The sequence below is a fragment of the Agelaius phoeniceus genome, chromosome 9 (genome assembly GCF_051311805.1).
Source record: "Agelaius phoeniceus isolate bAgePho1 chromosome 9, bAgePho1.hap1, whole genome shotgun sequence".
In the NCBI taxonomy this organism is placed as follows: domain Eukaryota; kingdom Metazoa; phylum Chordata; class Aves; order Passeriformes; family Icteridae; genus Agelaius; species Agelaius phoeniceus.
The window spans coordinates 7,605,077-7,627,517 of record NC_135273.1 but is presented as its reverse complement, the minus strand read 5'-3'; the positions used below and the strand labels follow the sequence as shown (position 1 = coordinate 7,627,517).

The window sequence follows — 22,441 nt, the reverse complement described above, 5'->3', positions numbered from 1 at the left end:
CATTTTCAGCTTTTACTTTGAGTTGGAGAATTTTTCCATGTATGTATTTATTTCTCATTTTTGTAATTAATGTGTTTTAATGTTGTGGATTTTCTTTGCTTAACAAGCTATGTGTTATTTTTGAAATGAAGATTATTTGCATTCTCTGGTAGCTTCTGCTTATATACTAGTGAATTTAACAACTGGCATCCTCTTACAGTTACTATTTAATACCTTTTGTCAAAGCAGACAAAGTAATTTAGTAATTATTCATCAATAATAGCAAGTATGCTACCCTAACTCAAAGAAGTAGGACAAACTAACAGTGGTGAAACGAACTTTCTAACTGCTAAAAAGAAGAAAAATCATACCTTGTATTGCATGCAGTTAAAGGCCTGAATTAGAGGACTGTTCCACAGGTGCCATCATTATTTTTTGTATTATTTTTCTTGCAGTGTAATATATAATATTACAGTAAAATAGCTATAGGTATAAAATGTGAGTATTTATAGATCTTGATGAGGCAAGAGCAGCAGGATCTCATTCAGAGGACATCCTTTGCTTTGTAGGGGACCTTAGCCCTTGTATGAAGCAGTGTTTTAAATGAGAAGGAAACCAGTGCAAGTATCTACAAATACACAATGTTTGATTTTGTTGATATACTGAGCTTGTGTTCACAGGGATGGATACTTTCTGAATCCTTGTGCTGTGTGTTCATTGTGCTGTGTGTTCATTGTGCTGTGTGTGTGAGAGATTCCTGAACATTTCCCAGGGGACAGGAGCTGTCACTCCTCAGACACCTGGAGGCCTTGGAGCTCCCTGATCCTGGAGCTGTAAGAAATAAATGCCTTGGGAAAGGATCCCTCAGGGTCCCTTGGCTTTACCTTCTGACAGTCAAGGGAAAACACCTGTGGTGCTTTTGCAGTTGCATTGCTTCCCATGCTGACTGCCCAGGGAAAAGAGAATTCTTGATCAGCAGAACTTCAAGGAAGATCTATAGTGAAATCTTGAACCAGTTGAAAAAGGGAAAAAACACACCCTGACTTCAGTAAGTGTCTTGTGGTATGTGGGAGATTTTGAGTTGGTTCTTTCGGGAGTTCTTGGTCAAACAAGTGCGTTATTCCAAGTCAGCTGGGGTGTTTTTCTCTGCTGGCAAACATGGAGCACTGGAGGACAGCTGAGCCTCTTCCATTAATGCAAATGTCCTGTAGTGTGAGTTCCACTGTTCAGGTGTGGGTCCTGAACCACCTAATCCTGGCACATGTATCTGTAAGGTCCTGAGAGCAGGCAGGGATGTTTCCAGCTATAGAATAAGGGCTGGGAAGCCCTTACAGGGTATTTGAGGGACTTTTGTGCCATCATTTAAATAAATTAGGGGTCATTTCTATCTCAAGAGAATGATAAAACCTTGTATTATATAAACTTAAGGAAAATGTAAACTAGGTTAAATGTGGACATTGTCAAATTCAGCTTTCTGACTCGATAACTCAGCTCCATTTCAGCATATTGCAAAGTAGCCTGTGAGTCTTTGATATTAATTTATTGTCACTTTTTCTTAGCTTGAATTGTGAATATTATTTTAAAATATGTTCCAGAAATATAACTCATTGACAGCAAAGTGTAATTTGGAAGTCACTTGATATAAAGGGTAATGCTGACATGAAATGGAAGAGCGAACTATGTGAGGTCAAAAAGCAGCAGTGTATGCTAGGAAATAGATACAATAGCAAACTAGACATTAAGGGAAAGTTGAAAAATGTATCTGTCAAAGAGTATGAAGATACACTGGTAAAGAAGTAATATATATGTATTTGATTTGTCTTTTTATGTTATGGGGAAATAAATGTACTTTACTGTGTTAGCCCCTTAAGGAAATGCCACGGCCATCAGAATAATTTTATAAAAATGACAAGCTATGCAAAATGTGGGAAGAAAAGTCTTAAAAGGGCAACAATATCACGCTTCTTTTCATCAATGATATGAGAATTTTAGATTTCTACTTCTGTTGAATAGAAATACATACCGCTTCTGTACTTGTTTTTGAAAATGTGGCCAGACAGATTTTAAAGTGCTAGAGCCTTTTCTGATGTTGGGAATGGCTAATGGAAGAGAACATGGAGAGGTCATTGCTAGAATGAACAACAGAATAAATGGTGGAAAGAGAAAAATGGAAAACTTCTGAGGAAGGCAGTGCATGGCTACGTCATGCAAATGTGTCACTTCATGTCTGTTGGCAAGGACTGCCTGCCACAGCCTCTGGCCTGTGAAGGTCACTTGCAGTGATATGAACAATTACTGCTTTTCAAATACCAAGAACAAACAGACTGTCAGTATTTGCTACAGTTTGCTGTTCCTTTTTACATGCTAATTCAGTTCTCAGAGAATCTGTGTCAAAAAGTTTGTGCTTGATGTATATCAATGAGTAATGGTATGTATCAATTGGTCTGTATTAAGCTATTTTGAAAAAAGCCAACCAAACCATAACAATAAAAGAAGAGATTTATTCTATTTGCACATTTTGGTTCACAGTAATTTCTTTCCATGGCCAAATAAAGAAAAAAAAAGAATAATGAAAGCACAGCTGTATTTAGTTCCTGGTTTATAGAAAAAAATAACACCAGGAAAATATAATATTTCTTTTAATGGCTGGCAGCTGTTTCGGGTGGAAATTGAGTTTTCCAAGTCACTTTCAGAAAGGAGTCAGTGAGCCCTGCCATGGTGACCAATGTTTCCTCTCTGAGGCAAAGAATAAATCTCCTCTGAAGGATGGGTGACTGCACTGGGGTTGAGGAAAACAGCCTTTGGGGCTCCATTTTTCCTTCCTTCGTTATTTCAATTTGCTTATTTTAACCAAACTGTTTATTATTTTCTGTACCTGACTGCCAGTCCTACAAATCAAACTTGTAGCAAGTAGGGGAATGTTTATTATTTCTATTTTTATTTTTTTTCACTCTGTATTTTATTCCATACTAGGGTTGAGATATTTCCTCCTATCTGTTTTAAAGGCTGTGTAAAATGTATTAGTCAATATTACAGATATATAATTTCATTTGTGAGTGTTTGGAATTTTAATATTCTATCAATATTTTTTGCTGAATTGGCACTCAGTTCTTAGCATGAGCAATGTTATTGAGTGAGAATGTTATTAATGAAATCAACAGATTTTACTCTAAAAATACCTAATGGTGTTTTAAAGGAAAAAGTGCTTGTGTTCTTCTTCTTTTCAAAGTTGTAACGCAATTGTGTTTCTACTGCATGGAGATGTAGCATTTTATATTTATTACAGTACAAGTACTTGTTGTAATTTGTGACTTTAAAACAGAGGACACTGCTCAGTGAGGTATATGACGTAATTTCTATCCAGTATGAAGTGCAATTTTCCTGATCTGGATTTATTTGCTATGAGAGATTTTACTTATCAGAACTAATGTATTAACAGGGTTTGAGAATACAGCAAAGTGGAAACATCTCAACTTGGAGTTATATTGTGCAGTTTGTACAAGTCATACGGAGTCAAGCAACATGGGGTGGGTTCTGACATTTGGGTTGTGGATTTAGGGTTTCTTAAGCAAAGTTCAACTAAATAATGAGAAAAGGGAAAGAAAAGAATTTTGAAAATGTTGGGATATTGCAGGAGCACCTATTTATCCATGTATATTTATAGACAATTTATAAAGTGTGTGTTCTGTCTCCTTGGAAGACCTGAGTAACAAGAGGTTGTTCTTTAATTGTTAAGATCTGTGTTTGGTTATTTGAGAAGCAGGATAAAAGCTCTGCTAATAAAGATGTAGAAGTTATTGTCTGATTAACTTCTGACTGTTCCCAGTTTATAGCAAAGCTTGAGTATATGCGTGTATAAAAGCATAAACAATTTAAAAATTACATTTGTACTTCTGCCATGCCCATATTTTCAGCATTGATCCATGTATAAATAGAAGCTTCTCAAAAAATCATTTCTAAAAGGAGATGTAGTAGACTTTCAGGGATTATACAATAAACTGAAAGTTATGAGAGCAAGATTTAAAATAGCATGAAAATCTGACTGCTTTCATTTAGTACTTTCCTAGACAAGAAACATCCCTCTTTGGCAATAATACACTAAGGCAAACAATAATTTAACATTGTTGTTTCTTAGATGTGCCACTTCTGTTGTCAGAACAAGCAGATCAGAGATCTCCTCAGTGTGTAGAGACTATATAATGAAAGCAGTAAATTAGAATCAGGTTAGTGGGTATTGATGCTGGTATATTGAAAAATACATGTTAGAGTTGTAATATTAATATGAGTGTTACAAAGGTGGTGATGCATTTAGATCAATATGAAAAAAAATCATGGAGAGAGAAATTAAAATTTCTTCCATAATAATTTTAATGACTTTTTTTTCCTGGCTTTTTATTTGTTTTGTTTTTTTTTCTCACTCTTCTAACACTTATGAATACTACAAGAGTTAAGGGATTACAAAGACGGTCCAGTGTGACAAAACAAAAGTACATTTATTGAGTACTCCTTGCTGTCAAGTAATAACACACTTCTGACAAGACTGTGCTGTGATTTCTGAAATGTTCCATCATTGGAGACCCCAGACCTTTTCCTACAACTGACATTTGGATACCTGCTGATTGGTGCACTTACTTTTCTTTGTGGCTGCTTCTTTTGCTAATATTTTGCTCATAATTCCGAAGCCATTGCTTTCCACACTTTGTTTATAGACCATGTTCTTCCACAGAGCTGGAGAAGGGTCTGCAGCTGCTCTCATCAGTTGTTACAGCATTTCCAGTAAAGAGTTTAATGAAATATCTAGGAAAAATAATAATTGACTGTGGTCTGGGATTTAAAAACTTTAGGAGCATCATCTTGAGGTTGCATGCTTAAAAGGCCCCAGGTGACTCTATCTGTACCTCAGTTTTTAGATCTCAGCCACAAGCCCAGCCTTGTTTACCATGACATTTTCCTACCTGCACTTTTACTTCTGTGACAGCTATGGCAAGATACATCTCACCTAATTAGCCTTGTAAAACTTAAATGTCCAGACTTAATGAACCTTCTAGGTCTTTCTATTTTCAGTAATGAAAATCAAGAGTGACCCTTCTGAACATGATGCATTTCTGTCATCCACTGAAAGTTTTAGTCAATACAGAGTGGCCTGAGAAAATAAGCAAAATTTAGCTGAGTGAAATTCTAATACAGGTAGATTTTTCTGGCCCTCCCTTAGGATCAAAACTGACAACTTATTAGACCTTTCCAAATAGCAGTGGAGAAGTTAATAAGATAAAAAATTTATATTTAAAATAAAATTTAGTTACCCAGTTTTCTGATTATGACACTAATCCCTCAGTTTTTTTGTGGGCTTTTTAGACCAGTACATTTTTGTAAAGTATAGTAAAAGGAACAATGACTTGCTATTGCTGTATGTTTTTAAAGACTTTGAACTTATGTGAAATACATTCTCCCATGCTCTTTCTTGAAATGGAAAAAGGCATATAAATAGTAAATGCTGGGTTTTTTTGAAGTTCATTGTGCTCTGATTACATATAATAAAATGCAAGTTTTTAGTAAAGACTTCACAGTAAATGACTTTTTGTTTTATCACAATGGACAAGTAATGTCAGACACAAACATATTCAATATAAAAATGACAATGAGGCAGTGGATGACTGCTAGATACAGATGACAGTGGAATGAATCAGGCAGCTGCTCTGAAAGTTCAAAATAATTATCCTGACAGAAAATAGGTCTGGTGGTAACCCCCAACTTTGATGTAATACAAGGAGAATTTCATTTTGGTCACAGATGAATATGATTTATAGCATTTGATAATGGTACTTGGTTTCAAAAGCAGCATTTGTACTGATAGAGAGGAATATGAATAGTTCTGTTCTCAACAAAATCTAGCTGAAAATAGAGACCAATCACTAGAAAGAGGAGGAGAGAGACGAACTGCCTGTGCAATGAAGAGGTGAGAGTATGAATTTTAGAATCAGCATGAATAGACAGATCCTTAAATAGAAGAGTGTGGGAAGACTGTGACGAGTCTGAAGTTGCAATCATGATGGAGGTTCTTACAACTTTAAGTGATGTCAAGCAAAAATAAAACAGCACTAGATTTTTGAGGGGTTTATTCACAAAATAGAAGTTATTAGTTATCAGAAAAAAAAGTGAAAAAAACCTATTTTAGTCATTGATTGAGTAAAGATCATGTGATCCTCACCTAATATTTCAAAAATGGGATAATTAGGTTGGAGCTGAGAATGAGATTATATTGTGGGTGGGTGGGTCTAGTTCCATGCTCTTTTTGTAAATCTGGCTGATATACATTGCAGTACTTTTGGCTTAGATCTTTTGCTAAACTTAAACTTTTGGAGTTAAAATGAATAGACATTTCTCAGAAATTCTGTATATGTATGAAACTGTTTTGCCATTTTGTTCAGCTTTAAAAATGTGTTTAGAAACTGTGTGAGAGGAACCAGGGGAGAATGGCCAGTGACCAAAGTTAGAAAAGCCCTGAGTGTGTCCAGTTGGGAATGTTCTTGCTCCCTTTTTGGGAACCTAGGTTCATTCTTCCCTCCTGCTGAGAGATGCAGTGAACTGGGATACTCTCTTGGAATGATTTGTTCAAAGGTAAAAGATAGCTCAGAAGTGGTTCTCTAAAATTTATTCCAGCCTGATTCTTAAATTACTTAATAAACCCCCTTTATTGAAATATGCTGCATAGGCAGTGGGTGCAGGATGGTGGAAGAACGAAGGTTGCTGTCACAATAATTTTATATTTGCTTTTTTATTAGAGCATGATTGTACAGTTTTTAATAATATTGCTATATACCAGTTCCCAAGGAACTTTCACTCCACAATGCACTGAATGAATTTGTAGGGAACGAGTCAGTGATAATGTAATGGAAAGTTGAATGTGTGTTCCTTTCCTGTTTTGTTGAAAAAGTGGAAAGAATTACAATGAATGATGGAAGGAGCTGCCAAATAACAGTGTCCATACATAGTGTTATATAATTCAAAGTATTATGAAAAATCAAAGTCAAGGTATTTCAGATTGGCTGCTCATTTTTAATAGGTGGTTTTGTCCTTGGTCTCTTTGTTTCATTTCCTGTCCTATAAAATGGCACTCAAATGCCTTCTCATCTTCAGTAATGTTGTAACAAATTCATTAACTTTTGTGAAGAACTTAGAAAATTATAGTGATGAATACTATAGAAAGCCACATTAGAAATTAATTCCATCTTGAGAAAAGGGCTTGTATAGCACGTAGTAAATGAGGCATGGGCCCAACATTGAGTACTGAACATGGAACAAAGTGTTGAAAGCTGCCCATTAGGGGAGCACTCACCCAAAAATAATTTACAGGCACCTTTGATTTATAGTGGTTCCTTTTACAGTCTTAAAATTCCCCTGTAACATACCTTTTCGTATATAAATTTGTCACTAATTTATACTAAACATATTCAATCTAATCACCTTTTTTAAAAGTAATTTCCATTGTAATTATATATTCTCACAGAGTATGGAGGCACTATAGAAATACTGAAGAACTTCTTTCTGGCCTTTGTTCTTTTGGGAGTATTCTGTAGTTTTAAAAATCGGAGTTTTCTTCCAATACAAATTTTGAGTATGGGAATTGGTCTGTTCCTTTTTGGATATGAGTACAAAACTTTCATATTAAACCATATAATTCTTATCAGAAGTCATTGACCTTTATTAATGAAACAGAGAGGTTTCTTGAAAATTAACAATGATACTAGGGTTAAAGGATTGCTTTGAAATTCATTTTTCCTATTTCATTAAATATCTTTCTTTACCTAATTATTGTTATGTTCTCACACATGCTCATTACTGGCATTTTGAATTGATTTTAATGACTCCTTTTGACTGTGAAAGCAGTCAAGGGTTTTGAAAAAATCAAAATGGCGATGTGAAAAAGCTCAATAACCATATGTCTTTGTAATATTTGACTGTTGATGATGTCAGGGTGCTATTGTGGTCCTATCTCCCAACACTTTTTTTTTGTACTTTAATCAATGATTTCTAAGATAAAGTGAAACAAAATACCTGGAAACATGGATATTAGACTGTTCTGGGCTGACTCCTGCCTCAAAAAACCGAGCTTGTGGATTCCAAATACTGTGTTGTGTGCTGGGGAATTAAGATCTGAGCTGTGAGCTGAGCTCTAAGTTTGTGAGAGGTTTCCACGTTCTCACAAACTTTTCCCATGGAACTTTAGACATAAAAGTTCAGGGAGTTATGAAAGTTCAGGAGATTATAGGCTAGAAAATGGCTCTTTAAATTCTGTCTGCCTGCTGCTTTGAGTCACCTGCTTGAGTAGATTTGTTGTGTTTTTTGTCTTATTTGTTATATAAAGGGTAAAATTACTTATGGTGGCTTCATAAAGGTTTAAAGTAGAAACAAACCCACATGGGGGTTTCTACATGGAGTGGAATCTTAGGCTTCTCCAAATTCCTGATATAAATATGCGCAACATATACATATATATCAACAGGGTATACTTGAATGTACTTTAAATATCTATTTCTACATTTAGTTATTATATATGTGGCTACTTTTACATTTAGCTGTTCAGAACAGGTCATAGTCTTAGAACTGACTTTTAGTTTGAATTTTGTACTGCTTTTGAGGCTAAGCTCTCTAGTTTGAGTGGCACTATGAATTAGGAAATATGGTGTGATGTACTGAGTAACTGCTTAGTTTATGTGCACTTATGATGCAGTGGCATATATTATGTTTAGGAAGAGGTTTGGCAGTAGGATAGAAAGCTGTTCTGCCTGCTTCAGTCTGCAGAAGGTGGAGCTTTCTGGAGGAGAGGGAGGTGATATTTTCCCTGGGAGCTGCTGAATACTTGTGGGGGAAGAGTCTCCTAAGTTACAGAATGAAGCAGATGGAGAGAGTGAGGAAAGATAGTGGGGCAGCAGCAGGGTGCAATGGGTAGAGTCTTCTTTACAATCCCTTTTAATTTCTACTCTGAGTTTCTTCTTAAATTGGTTCTGCTAATTTATATTCTAATAAAATCTAACTTTAGAGACTTTCAAAGATTTGGAATCTTCGCCTTCAGAATAGGTCCAGACAAATCTTCCTTGAAGTTTTGTGAACCTTTCTCCAACCTATGAAATTTCTTCAGCAAACCTCTGCAGTCCTCAGAAAGATGGGAAGGAGTGTTTGCTCAGTGTCAGTTCTTTCATTTGCACCTGAGTTCATTTGTGCTGTTGAATCACCCAACTGCACTTTGGCCCTGCTGTCTGCTTCATTCGAGTCATGCTCACCTCAGGTACCTCCCCTGAGCTGGATTTGTCTCTGAAGGGATAAATGTTTCTGCTCTACAGCACCCAGCCATGGCCGAGGCAGGGATATAATGGTTTATCCTGTGGCAGATCTCTGTGGAATTGCTGCAATTTAGAGATCCTTTGGCAACTCTGAAGAACCCCAAGGAGAGTTCTTGTGTTGGCTCTCAGAGCTGCTCTTGAAGCTGTGTTGTTCAAGACTCTTGAGTGCTACAGAGAAGATAATGCGTGGGACTTCCTACTGAACTTTCCTGCTATTAATGAAGTATCAAATTGATCAACCATTAAATAATAGAGTCATTAATAAAACAATAAAAAACTATGGGATATCTTGGATACAAAAGGAGAGCCTCTACACATAATTAACTCTTCCTGTTTTTCACAATTCACTATCAACTGTATTGTATGTAAGAATGCAATATAAGAAGTGGAATTAATTTTCTGATTTGTTACAGATGGTAAATTTAAGAGGAAACGTCTAGTTTAACTTTCATAAGTGTCAGGATTTTTCCTGCATTCCTTGAAACATCAGTTTGTTGGCTTTTAAGAAGTAAAACATAAATTTAAAAATTATTTTAAAATTAACCAAGAACAAAGAACTAAACAACAACACCACCAGCAGCAACAAACCCCAGGGGGAAAAAACCTCATATTGTTGTAAAAGTAAATTACTGTAATTTTTTTAAAACTTGTATGCAGACGAGCTGTTCCTTCATGACTGGGAGACCAGAGTCCTATGTCTATTTCCACTGTTATCTTATGATGGGATATTATCTATATACAACTTCTGGTTTTTTGGCTGATACTCTGCATCCCTAAGAGGACACAATTTGTGCTTGGAAAAAGACTGTGACATATTGAAGTGGTAATTTTCCATATCTTATGAGCAAATCAATGTTATCTTGTCCTGGTTGTCAGTGCTGCTTCTTGCATCTTGAAGCCCTTGCTGTAGCCAGAATTTCTGTAGTAGTGCTTTCTGTGGTGCTGGTCTACCACACCTTTACAGTAACTCTGTTTGCAAAGATTGATGCTGAAGCAGTTGTCTGCATTTTGAGGAGCTCCAAGTTGACCAGATCAGGAGATTGAGCATTTCTGAACATTATTCCTAACCTTTTCCCCTTTCTACTCATGATTATTAAAGGGTTTATTAATCCATTTAATAGGGGTCAATCTTTACTTGCCTTCTTTTCCTGTCCTGTTACATTTAAAGATGTTCTGGTACCATGGTCATCTTATTGTTAAGCATGGACATATGGCACAATAGTCAATGAGATTTATTAATTAGATTTGCGTAACTATAGAAGTGTAGAGTACTATCAATAAATTCATGGGGCATTTAATTTCATATTTATTCATAACAGAACTGTGGTGGCTAATGATAGAGAAAGCGAACTTCTCACCTTTGAATGTCATGGTGATTCCTTTCATGCAACTCCTTTTTGGGTTCCTCCCAATTCAGGATATTCTATGAACCTTTATTTTCTACTTTTCCTTCCACACTCACTATAAAAAATAATCCCAAAAACCCTGAACAAAACCAACCAAAACAATTTTGTTTAACTATTAAGACAATATAGTGGGCTTTTTTCTCTTTCTAAGGCAGCCTTCCCATAGGATACAACAGAGTGTATTTTTTTCAGATGATGTGTTGCTGCAGAAAAGGTGATTGTCAGCAGTAAGCAAACTATTAAATCCAACAAAAGGCTGACACAGCTTTTCTTCTGCTTTGACTTAATCTTTCACTCTCTTTGTATTTACTGATTTTGTTTTTATGATCACATATTTTTTATTTGTAACGCAGTTTGTGTGGTGTTGGTAGCAGAATGTCAGCAGACCAGGGATCAAAATAATGCTTTACAATTATTCACTGGGTTGTAACACCAGAGATGACTTGCCATATTTTAACATGCATAAAATAATAATCAGAATCATGTACACTTATAAGTCACCTCCTTATTTCCTGTGAGAGAGGGAAAAATAGAAGCTTTTGATCCCTGTAGAACTGTAATGGTAAAAAATTTAGAAGTTTTTTTCTTAATTTAGTTTTTTTGTTAAGTTAATTTTAGTTTTAATCATTTCAAGACTTTATAATGCAAACACTCAAACAGTGAAATGCATGTCAATAATTCTGACTTGTAGATTTCTCCATGACTTTTAAAATCAATGTGAATGGTAAACTTTGAGGTACTTGCATAATATAGAACTAATATGTGTACACTTATACACTTTATTTTATTATTTTATATTTTTTGTTTTGCCTACAGACAGCCTTTTGATTGATTATCAGTTTACCTTCAGCTTATTACAAGAGGACGATCGTCATCACACTGCCATAAACTTTATAGCAAATCCAGAACAGGTAAGAAAATGTTAATAATTTTACTAAAGTTTTCGAGACTCAGAATTAAGATTTCCATTGTATTTTGATGTTGATTAAAGGTTTTTGAAGTGTCTATAAAGTTTTAGAGCTGCAAAATTAGTCCAGTGCCTTCATTGAGAACCCTTTCTAAATGGTAGATGTACTTCAGCTTAATCAATACTCTGAAAATTTATCAGTTGGTTGATTTTATTGTTGCTCCCATGAATAACAAGTTTAATATCTTCCTGAGATGAATTGAAGGGGTATACCCTTCTGTTGAGAAAACATTTTCAGTCACAGAAAGTAAAGTTTTTGGCTTGTGATTAAAATGTAGGCATTTGCCATGTTGTTTTTTTTTTTTATTTTTTAAAGACAAATATTTTGTTATACTTAGGACAAAATACAAACAAAACTGGTTATGTTAAATTGTATGTTATGTTATGCGAAATACCATGTTCTTACCAAAGCAAAACAGAGAATTGCCTTTGGCTGTGAAACATTGCCATTTCTAGATATGTTTAAAATGAAAACTGGAAAATGATTGAAAGGCTCTATGTACAGTACAGTTATATGCAGTACATTCTGATATGTTTTGTTAACTTTCCTTTTTTTTTTTTCTCTAGTCAAATAAAAATTTGGATATATCAATTAATGCATCAAACAACTTTAACCTCAATATTACATGGTCTATTGGTTCTACAGGTGAGAATGAATTTTGCTATGATGAGATTTTCCCCCAAATGATTTCATGATCCTTTGAGTTATTTTAACCTGATTGTCTCTTTGTTGCTAATTTTGATAATAAAACTTTGCCAAATGTGTTCTTTTGCCATTATCATTATGCTGTTATTAATTATATTATTTAAACCTCAGATGATAATTTGCAATCTGAATAAAGCTTCATTAATATGTTGACTTTCTCTCCTATTCAATTAAAATTGCATTGGTAAGAAAAGCTTGTAGCATATTTAAATTTTTAAAATGACAGTGTTATGAAATGCTGTGATTTTAATTAAGATAAATTGCTTCCTTAACTACTGCAGAGACTGAGATTTTATTTCTTTGTTTCAGTGTTCAAGCTAAAAATTTAATTATTAACCTTTACATTGATATCAAACAATAAAGTTCTTCTGTGTATGCTGATAAAAGGAGCTGCTTATCTATTTTTTCTCCAACTTTGAACCCCATTACTCTTCTTTGTTTTAATTAAGACAGTTTTTCTGAATTGGTTCTATTGACTTTCTGAAAACACATCCAAGGAGAGGCATGATGCTTAAAATGAAATAACTAAAAAAAATCTTTTTAAAGAAGATTCAGAGTTTCTCTTAAATTCATGAATTTCTTCATCAATGCATTTCTGAAGTACTTTACCATGCTACAGTTAGTAAACTCTATTTATTCCATTATTTTAATTTAGCTCAGTCACTCATTTATTTGCAAAAACTAATAAATGTTTATTACTAGTTACGTTATTAACGCTTTCATGAACAATTAAAACTTGATTGCAAAAGTGTAAGATGTAGACAAATTCCCTTACAGATTTTATTGAGCTGTTTATTGAAATGAAACATAAATTATGGAGGAAAGCATATTATCTGTTAAGCTGACCATAATAACTATCTTGTAAAATTATGTTTCTTCTGTCACTTTTCCAGTTTGTATATAATTTTTGAAACCAAACTAAAAATTTCTGTGAATTATCTGTATGTATATTAAATATACCTAATGTGCCATTTAAACTATAATAAGAGGTTGTTTTAGAGGAAGACACCAAAAGCAGTTAAGAATTTATGTTTCTTATGCAAATTTACTTTGGCATCTTTAATGATGATTAATATTTTTCTCAAATATATATATTTACACCTGAGCTTTTAAAAATTTTTAGCTGGAACAATATCTGGAGAAGAGATTCCTGTTGTTTCCAAGGTTAATATTAAGGAATACAGAGACAGCTTTTCCTGTGAAAAATTTAACTTTCGAAGCAACCCAAACATCACTTTCTATGTCTATGTCAGCAATTTCTCCTGGCCAATCAAAATACAGGTTAGTGACTTCTTTGTGCTTTTAGAGACATTTTTATTTCAGCTTTACATTGAATTTCATGATTTCACTCATGCAGTAAGTATACAAATAGAGTTATTTGCATGTTGTATTTTCTGTCTATAATAATTATGTTATGATGGCAGTCATAGTGTGATTTTAAGTTTGGGCTGGATGAGGCTTTGAGCAGCATGGCCTGATGGGAGGTGGTGCTGCCCATAGCAGGGGAGTTGAAATGAGGTGCTCTTTAAGATTCCTTCCAAACCATTCCATGATGCTGTGCTTTAGCTTTTAGTAGTGAGTCAGACTTCAGTCAATTTTAAAATCTGAATTTAAATTGTTGAGCATACGTGTTTAATTGTAATATAACTTCAGCATTTAGATGTAAACACAGAAAATGGTATACAAATCTGGATGTACCTGGGTATTTGGATGTTAATAATTGGCTTTTGGAGCCTTTGACTTTTTAAATGTTGAGTGACTGTATCAGATTGCAATATCACAGACTTCAGTTAGGACTAAGTATGGTTTATTAGAATTTATCTTCTTCTTTGACTTCATTGGAATCAATTTCATTCAGTATTTTCTGGAGCACTGAGATACTCTACAGTAGCAGACTCAAAAAAAAACCAATGCAGTCATGATTCCTCCTTGACCTGTGATGTTCCAGCAATATTTATACTAATAATTACTATGGCTGCACTTGTGAACACAGCATGCCCTGCATCAATGAAAGAGTTTCTTATGTGGATGAGTGGATTTGACTATAATGCCCTTACAGAATTAAGTCTTAAAAATGAAGTTGTTAAAATGATAATTTCATAATTCCTGATGATTTACTTCATCAGGAAATCCTGATGATTTACTTCATCATTAATCAAGTACAAGCTCAAAATACTTTGCACTTAACCATACAAATACCCTCCAAGATTTCCATTTTGGTGGGAAAAAAACCTTCCAGATTTTTCTAAAATACTGAACCTTACTTTATAATCTGTGTATAAAAATACACACACATACACAGACATGTATATATATATATATATATATATATATATATATATATATATAATAAATACAAAAATGTATTCTATCTATATGTCTAGATATGTATGATAAAGTGTTCTGGATTAAAGCAGTCATCTTCTGACTAAAATGTCAAAGAAATGTTTTTCTTGTGTTAAGAAAAGCTAGAGTTGTCTTCATTATACCTGAACAGTGACTGTAAATGTGTGTTAACAGTGTCAGAGGATGAATTTATTAAGTTTACTAACATTTATGACTTACTAGTTTATTAAAAAGTCCAAACAAACCCTGAAGACTATTTTCTTTCTTTTAGTCTTCATATTAGGGGTGTTTTACACTCTCTCCCACTTCCTAAGGCTAGAACAAGTTCAGCTGCCAAACAGGCTCCTTAAACAAATCCAGGGAGCAATATCAGCTGTAAATGCATTACACTCTCCTCTCACCTTTACGACTGCAAGGTGCCTGTATCATCATTGTAAGACAAACATTATTAAGGTGATGCATTCCTGAGACGTGCAGCTCTGTGGCAGATGTTGGCAGATCTCAGCTCCTCCTTGTGCTGTTTCCCCTGCAGCAAAACACCCAGATGAAGGGAATCCCTGATCACTGGTTACATCCTTCCTCTTTTTTTTTTAATCAGAATTTTCATTCTCTGCCATGGTTACACAGTTTTTGTTTTGGGGGTTTTTTTGTGCTTCTTTTAGAGGCACATTGATATTCAACAGTCTAGACAGTTCTGCCTCAGATGTGGTGGTGCTTGATTATTGCATTCCTGTCCTGTCCGTACTCCATCTAGAAATTAAGTTACTCAATTTTATGCGCCGAGAAGGAATACTGAGGTCCAATCAGGGAAACTGGTTTGGGATTTTAACTTTTTCCTCTGTATTTGCCTTCCTAAATTAATGAGACTATTATTTAGCTCTCAGCCTTTTTTATGCTGTAATTTGTTCTTTTCTGAGAAAATATCTGAAGTCAACATTACCAGTATATGTTTCTTGTGTTTGGTGCTCTAGCAGTAGATAAAATCTTCAAATGATAAATGAAGCAGGGAGCTTTTCAGAGAAAACAAGTTTTGTTTTATATGCTAACTTTATAATTCTGCATGTAGTAGAAATTTAAAAAATATATGAAACCTCCTGTGACTTTGGGTTAGGAGAAGGAAGACATGGTTCATTCCAATCAGAGGCTAAACTTTCCAAGGCCAGTACTAAATCAGGTCTAATAGTTATGATCTTCTACATCTTCATCTCGTAGCATACCAGTTTTCACCTTCGTAACAGGCAAAAGTGGTTGATATTTGTCTATTTGCACTGCAGTCCTTTTCACTGCAATGGCCACACTGCAGTGGTCATACCATGCTGGGAAAAACCTGGTATTTTGTGTTAACTCAGTGCAGAAGGCTTTATTTAATCCTAAGGAAACTATTTTGGCTTCCTTGACAGGTATTCTGTTCATTTAATAAGTAAGGTAGGAACATGAAATTTGACACATGCCTTTTACACAATGCTTTTGTGGAGGACTATGTACTCCAGCACACTGAGCATTTTTCAAGTACAGTCTGAGTACCAGCCCTGCTGTATTTCCATTATTCATCACAACTTGTTGAGAATACATTATATAAAACATGAGTTCCTAAGGAGGCAGAGCTAGTGACCTTACTTCCTTTTAAACTGGTATTTGAAGTTGTGTTATTGATGTTATTACCTCTGGTGTTATTGGTATGCATTTCACCTCTCTGCTCTTGTGCCTCCTGTTATGCTGGCACTGGAGCTAAGATTTCTGGGCTCTTTCATTGGGAGGGTTTGGGTGTTGGAGTTACTGCTCTTTTCTTTTTCTATAGGAAAAGAAGCAGCCCTCCTCATTATACAAGACATGTAGGTTCACTTTCTGTTAAAGTCACCTGTATTATCTCTGGTTTTGCATTCATTTATCTCCAAGATTTTCATGACTATAAGGAAAAAATCTGTCCATCCCAGCAGGTGATTGTTTATTGGGATCAATGGCTCACAGCTGCTTCCTCAGATACTTTCATTATTCATATTACCTATTCAGCAAGCTGGGATTTTTTTTCCAAAATGGTAATAAATCCCTGGTGGCTCTAAAACAAAATATCTTCTTTAGAAATATGTTTTGTTGGCTTTGAAAAAATGGTATGTCATGATTAGTGTCAATAAAAACAGCTCTTTAAGGTGTACTGGTCTGTGATAGGCAGTGACCCATTTCATTGTTGTCACTGGTGATCCCAATCACCTCAGAATACAAATTCTTCAGCACTGGATAGCAGTGAATTACTTGCCAAACATAGAAACTATGTAGGAAATTCTGAGTTTCTTTCAGCTGTGCTGCTGCTCTCTATTGAAAAGTTCTGCAGGTTCCCATCACTCTCCTGTCCATGGGCACACAGCTGGGTGATCTCTGCAGCCCTCAGGGGAAAACACTGCATTTAAATTTCCTGATGCTAAAGGCAATTTATTTAACTGAAAAATCTCTTCTTCCTTGAGAAAAGAAGCAGAAATGTGACATAGTTGTGTAGGGGGTCATTAGAAAGGTGGTGTTGTGGGACATCTTCAGCTTAGAGCTGTTTCCACAAATAGATCTATTGGCCTGGCTGTGAAATGGGCAGGTGCCAGTTTTTCCTCAGAAGTATGTAATAGTTATACACTGGCACACAAATGTTGAATATTTCCCTGTTGAATTACTCTAACAGCTTATACCACACTTTTTCTCCATTTCCTGTAATTCAGAGTTGCTGGTGAGTAAGAATGGATAAAGACCCTTAAATTTAACTGGTGAGGCTTTCATAAACAACAGTAGTTTCTACATCTTTTCAGAGGAAATCTCTATAAATTATCTTTGTTAACAGATGTTAACAGAAGTGTCCAAGTAAGAGGATGTGAGTAGCATCCACACATATGTTTGACTGTCTTTGACAGTCCCAAACCTCTAGGTGTATTGTGTCTTATGTATCAGTTAAGCAGGACTCCATGAGAAAATGCTCTTGCCTTAAAATAGGCTAGATTTCTGAACAGAATATATGATAAAGCCCCATAACTTGTTTCATTTTTATTTTATTTTGAGAGTCAGTATAATTCAGACTCCACTGATAATGGAATTTGAAGGCTGTAACATTTATTGAGAAGCAGTAACTCAGGCTGTAGGCAGCACCTCAAATAGTGGTCAATGGTCCCTGAAGTAGTAAGCAGTCATAAAGCTTGGGCTTCTGACAGCTATGCAAATATTAATAACAGCAGTCACAACATGTTCTTCAGTCTCAGGAAACTAATTTTATGACAAGGGATTTTTGTAATTTAAGCTGGTAACAGATGTATTTTTTTTCCCCATCATTTTCTCCCATATTCTGGAAAGCAGTGCCTGCGTATGAAAAAGCAAATACCCTTAAAATGCTGTCCTGGCTATTGGTCTGATCACTGTCCCTAAGGACAGCAGTGACATTCCTGCTTTAGGATCAGCTGCATTCCTGCACCTGTATCTCTTTATAACTGTCAAACTTTTAAGTCTGATTGCAACTTGTGCCTGAGCAGCAAAATTTTTTACCAATTTTAAAGCTGAATCTGAAGATAATAATAACTGTTCTACTAGTTATTTCCTTTCTTCCCTGAACTGTAAATGAAAAATTCACAAGTGTCTGAGTTTTAATTGGGAGGGTCAGTTTAAATTGTGAGGTTCAGCCTCAGCAGCAAAGCACTGTCTGGCAAAATTAGGTTTGTGTATAATGAAAAAAAAAATCTTGTTATACATTTTTGAACATAGCCTAGTTAAACTAACATGTTTCCACAGCATAAAACAATTACTGTCGCAGTGAAGTTAGACAGGATGTTGGTGTACATGTAGAATACCCTGATGTGTTTGAAGAAGTTTAATCTTTTTAAGCAAGCCTACTTGGAATTCCATTTTTGTCTGCACTGTGGTTTCTGATGAAAACTGTCTTTGGCACCCTGTATTAGATTGTATACCAGAACAGAATAATGAATTATGGTAAAGATTTACATTTTATTTGTATGTAGCACAACAGATAATTAAAACTACTTCATATATAAATCTTCAAGTGATTTTTTTTTTAAAGCTGAAACTTGTGTTCTTTCAGTTCACTGGCTCCTGTTTCAGAATTGATTTTTTCCCCTCTTAATAGCCTGAGTGTAGCAACTGAAGGAGGAGTGTAATGTAAATCAAGAAGCATATCTACCCTTGTAATAAAATTTACTGCGTAGTATAATTTATTTCAGCTTTTTTGGTTTTGTTTTGGGCTTCATTTGAATTTTTAACATTCATGTGTGACTTACATGTTCTAAAAGCTCCAAGAAGTAAAACTTGTCAGTCACTGCCATTAGAAGTTACAACATATCACAGCATATCACAAACCTAATAACTAAATTAAAAGTAAAGGTCAGATCTTTTTGGGTTTTAAGGCCTTCCTGATCTTTGCTCAGGTCATGATTGTGGACCCTTTGCTGTGTATTTATCGACACGTAGCTGTGTTTGTAGCTGTGCCACCTGTGATTGCATGCCTAAATTTAATCCCTATGATTTATGGTGAACAATTCCATTTCTAAGTGCCTTAATGGTTCTCATAGAGGCTGCTGAGTAACTGCATATAGCAATGTATGGAGACACTGTAATTCCTGAGACACTAAACTGGTATTGATGATGAAGTGGATGCATTAACTTCCAAACAACTTCGATGTTTTCTTACAGTAAATGTAAAATCCCTCTATTAAAGTAGGTTTGGAAGTAGTATACCAAGAACAAAACCCTGGGAAATCCATTGAACTATCATATAGTGACAGTTCTGTCAGAACAGAAGAAATAACAAGAATAGAAGGCAACCTGCAGTACAGAGTGGATTTGTTTATAGATGACTGAGGTATAGTCTAAAATGGAGATATATATGTGTAGTTTCAGTTTTTAGTAAGGATGATGATATTGATCTCTATGAAAAGTAGAATCATTCTGGTTGGAAAAGGCCTCTAAGATAATTTTCTCCAACATTTAACCTTACACTTCCAAGTCCAGCTCTAAACCACGTCCCCCACTGCCACATCTACACGTCTTGGAAATGCCTCCAGGGGTGGTGACTCCACCATTGCCCTGGGCAGCCTGTTCCAATGCCTCACAACCCTTTCTGTGAAGACATTTTTCCTAACATCCAATGTGAACATCCCCATTTTCAACTTGAGGCCATTTGTTCTCCTCCTCTTTTGCTGTGAAAATTATCTTCAACAAAGCTGGATGCAAAATTTACGTTCAATGTCCTCACATTATGCATCAGGTCATATCAGCCCTGGGCTCTGAAGGAAGAGAAATTGCAGTGCCAAAAGCAGGAGGGGTGGGAACATGACACTGAAGAAGTGCAAATGCAAGTTCCCATCTGTATGTTAGAGGGAAATGATCTAAGTAACAAGAGATTTAGCAAACTACAGTGCTTTGAAGGAAGGTTGTTATAGTCTTTAGTATTTTGTCAGGTTTTATTCATTGAATATAGGCATTAAGTTATGCAGGGAATTAGAATGAAAGAATGTACATCTAAATAAGCAGGGGTCCCCATAAGAGATCACAAGGCTGCTCATGATACATTTGTGCTTCAATATTCTGTCAAAGTGGCTCATCTAATCTGTTTGCTCATGGCATTTAGGTTGTTACACAGCAAGAAGTCTGGAAATTCAGGTTTATATCTTCCATAGCATCGTTTTTTATACATGATTAAAATGTGTTAAGTGGAATTTTTGCTCTATAGTTATTTGTAGGAAAAAAACCCCAAAACTACTATAAGTGGAGAAATATAAAATTATTTTAAAATTGAAATCAGGACAGCAGCCTGAAGGTAAAGTTCCATTTGCTTCATTGCTAGTTTCTAAAGCTAAACTCTATTCTGTTTTTCAACACATTAAATAACATTGTTAAAATTCTCAGTCATAGTTACATTATTACAGGTATATCTGTTACATGTACAATTATTACACTTTAGAAAGTACTTGAAAATTACCACCCAAATTGAGACTGCTACAGTAATTATGGGTCCTTTTTTCTTTCTTAGGCAATCAAATGTAATGCCAGAAACCCACGAGTTCTTGCCTTGGAAAGTGGACTATCTATAATATCTATAATTTATTTTCTTGGAATTTTGAGGTCAGTTGTGTGGAGAATAAATCCCAAGGCTGTATGATATTCCCCAATGGCTTAATGTGCCCAAATCCAATACAGGGTGTTCCAAAATGCTTCCCATGAATCCTAAAGTGTTGCTAAAATGAGAAGGTATTTTCTGATTATTAGATTATAGCTTTTTTACTTTAAATAATGCCAAAGCAGTTAACATTAGTCTTAAAATGTACCAGAATGAGGTTGCCAACCATATCATGCCAACTCCCACACCACTCCAATAAATGTAGATATTCATTATTCTTCCTGGTGCATTTCTTTTCCCAATCACCTTAGAAAAGGACCAATATGAGCCACCAGAATATCTGTAAATATTTAACATAGTTGATGTATCTCTGAGAAAACAGAAGCCCTGTTAATAGTTCAGCTGATGATTTAAGGGAACCAAAATACGTAATTAAGAGATAATTAGTCCTCAGTGATGCATAGTTTTAATTGGTGTATAATTTGAATGTCTGAGATAAGAACTCGTGTTACTGATGTGCCAGTTGTGCAGGGCTTTCTTTTCCAGACCAAGGCTTCATCTACTGGTGGTTGTATAACACAATAGAGATGTATAGATACTGTATTTGCTAATAAAAATTATCTCCCTAATAGGTTTAGCAAGTAGATATTGATGTTTTTTCCCCCTGTAATCTCCATTTTTCTTATATACTTACTGAAGTAAATTTTAGTTAGAAAGTTTAGAATGCAATAAAGAAAATGTTTGCTTTCAGATAGCTTATGTTTTTTCAAGACTTTTGATTAGGTATAGAAAAAATAAATCAATTCTTCATCTTGGGATTTGGGGTGGGAACAAATGGTGGGGTATAAAAACCTTTTGTTCAATAATAAGAAAAAACCACTTTGAAATATTAAGATTCTCCCTGAAGAAAACATCTATGCCTTGCTGAACTGCAGAAGCCTATAAAGGTCATACACAGTGGCTTCAGAATTATTTGAAAGTAAATGTTTGGCTCATAAGGGCTCAGAATGGAGATAGGAAGCTGGTGGGAGAGAATAGGTATTTTCAAACTATTTATTGTGACTGTCAGAAACTCCTATGTCAGAAGGATTAATACAACCTTAGTTGCCCTCTGTGATCAGGATTTTATAGAAAAATGTGGGCAATGTACAGGCTTTGTGTTTCTTATATATTTGCTTAAATTTGGATTTCTGCCAAATCCATGTTTTTCAACTTTTCTTAGTAAACAAAATATCAATGGCCAGAAATCAGATTAAAAACTTCAGTGTAGGGGCTTTGTGAGGAAGACTTCTTGAGATCCCCACATCTGCTGAGCAGTGATGATGATGATGATGAGCATCACTGATACCATGGTGGTCCTGACATGGACAGGAGTTTCAGGTGAGGAGGAGCAGCTCTTGTGTCTCCTGAGCTCCTTTGGCTCCAGGTGCTCATGTCCTGACATGGACAGGAGTTCCAGGGTTAGGAGGAGCAGCTCTTGTATCTTCTGAGCTCCTCTGGCTCCAGGTGCTCGTGTGCATCCTGGGATTGTCCTGCAACAGCAGCATGTGGGCACTTGTGCCATGACCTGGAGGCTGAGTGTGACCTCTGGGCACTGAG

At 35.3% G+C, this 22,441-nt stretch overlaps 1 protein-coding gene across 4 annotated transcripts in view; it reads left to right on the top strand.

Moving 5' to 3' along the window:
• Window positions 1-22,441, top strand: part of ATRNL1 (attractin like 1) — a 433,015-nt gene that overhangs the window by 164,205 nt on the left and 246,369 nt on the right. For all 4 annotated transcript variants that reach the window (XM_077182833.1, XM_077182835.1, XM_054637523.2 and 1 more), the window contains exons 22-24: window positions 11,543-11,637; window positions 12,261-12,339; window positions 13,523-13,680. In XM_077182833.1, the coding sequence (XP_077038948.1) occupies window positions 11,543-11,637; window positions 12,261-12,339; window positions 13,523-13,680 (332 nt within the window). The remainder of the gene's footprint in view (window positions 1-11,542; window positions 11,638-12,260; window positions 12,340-13,522; window positions 13,681-22,441) is intronic.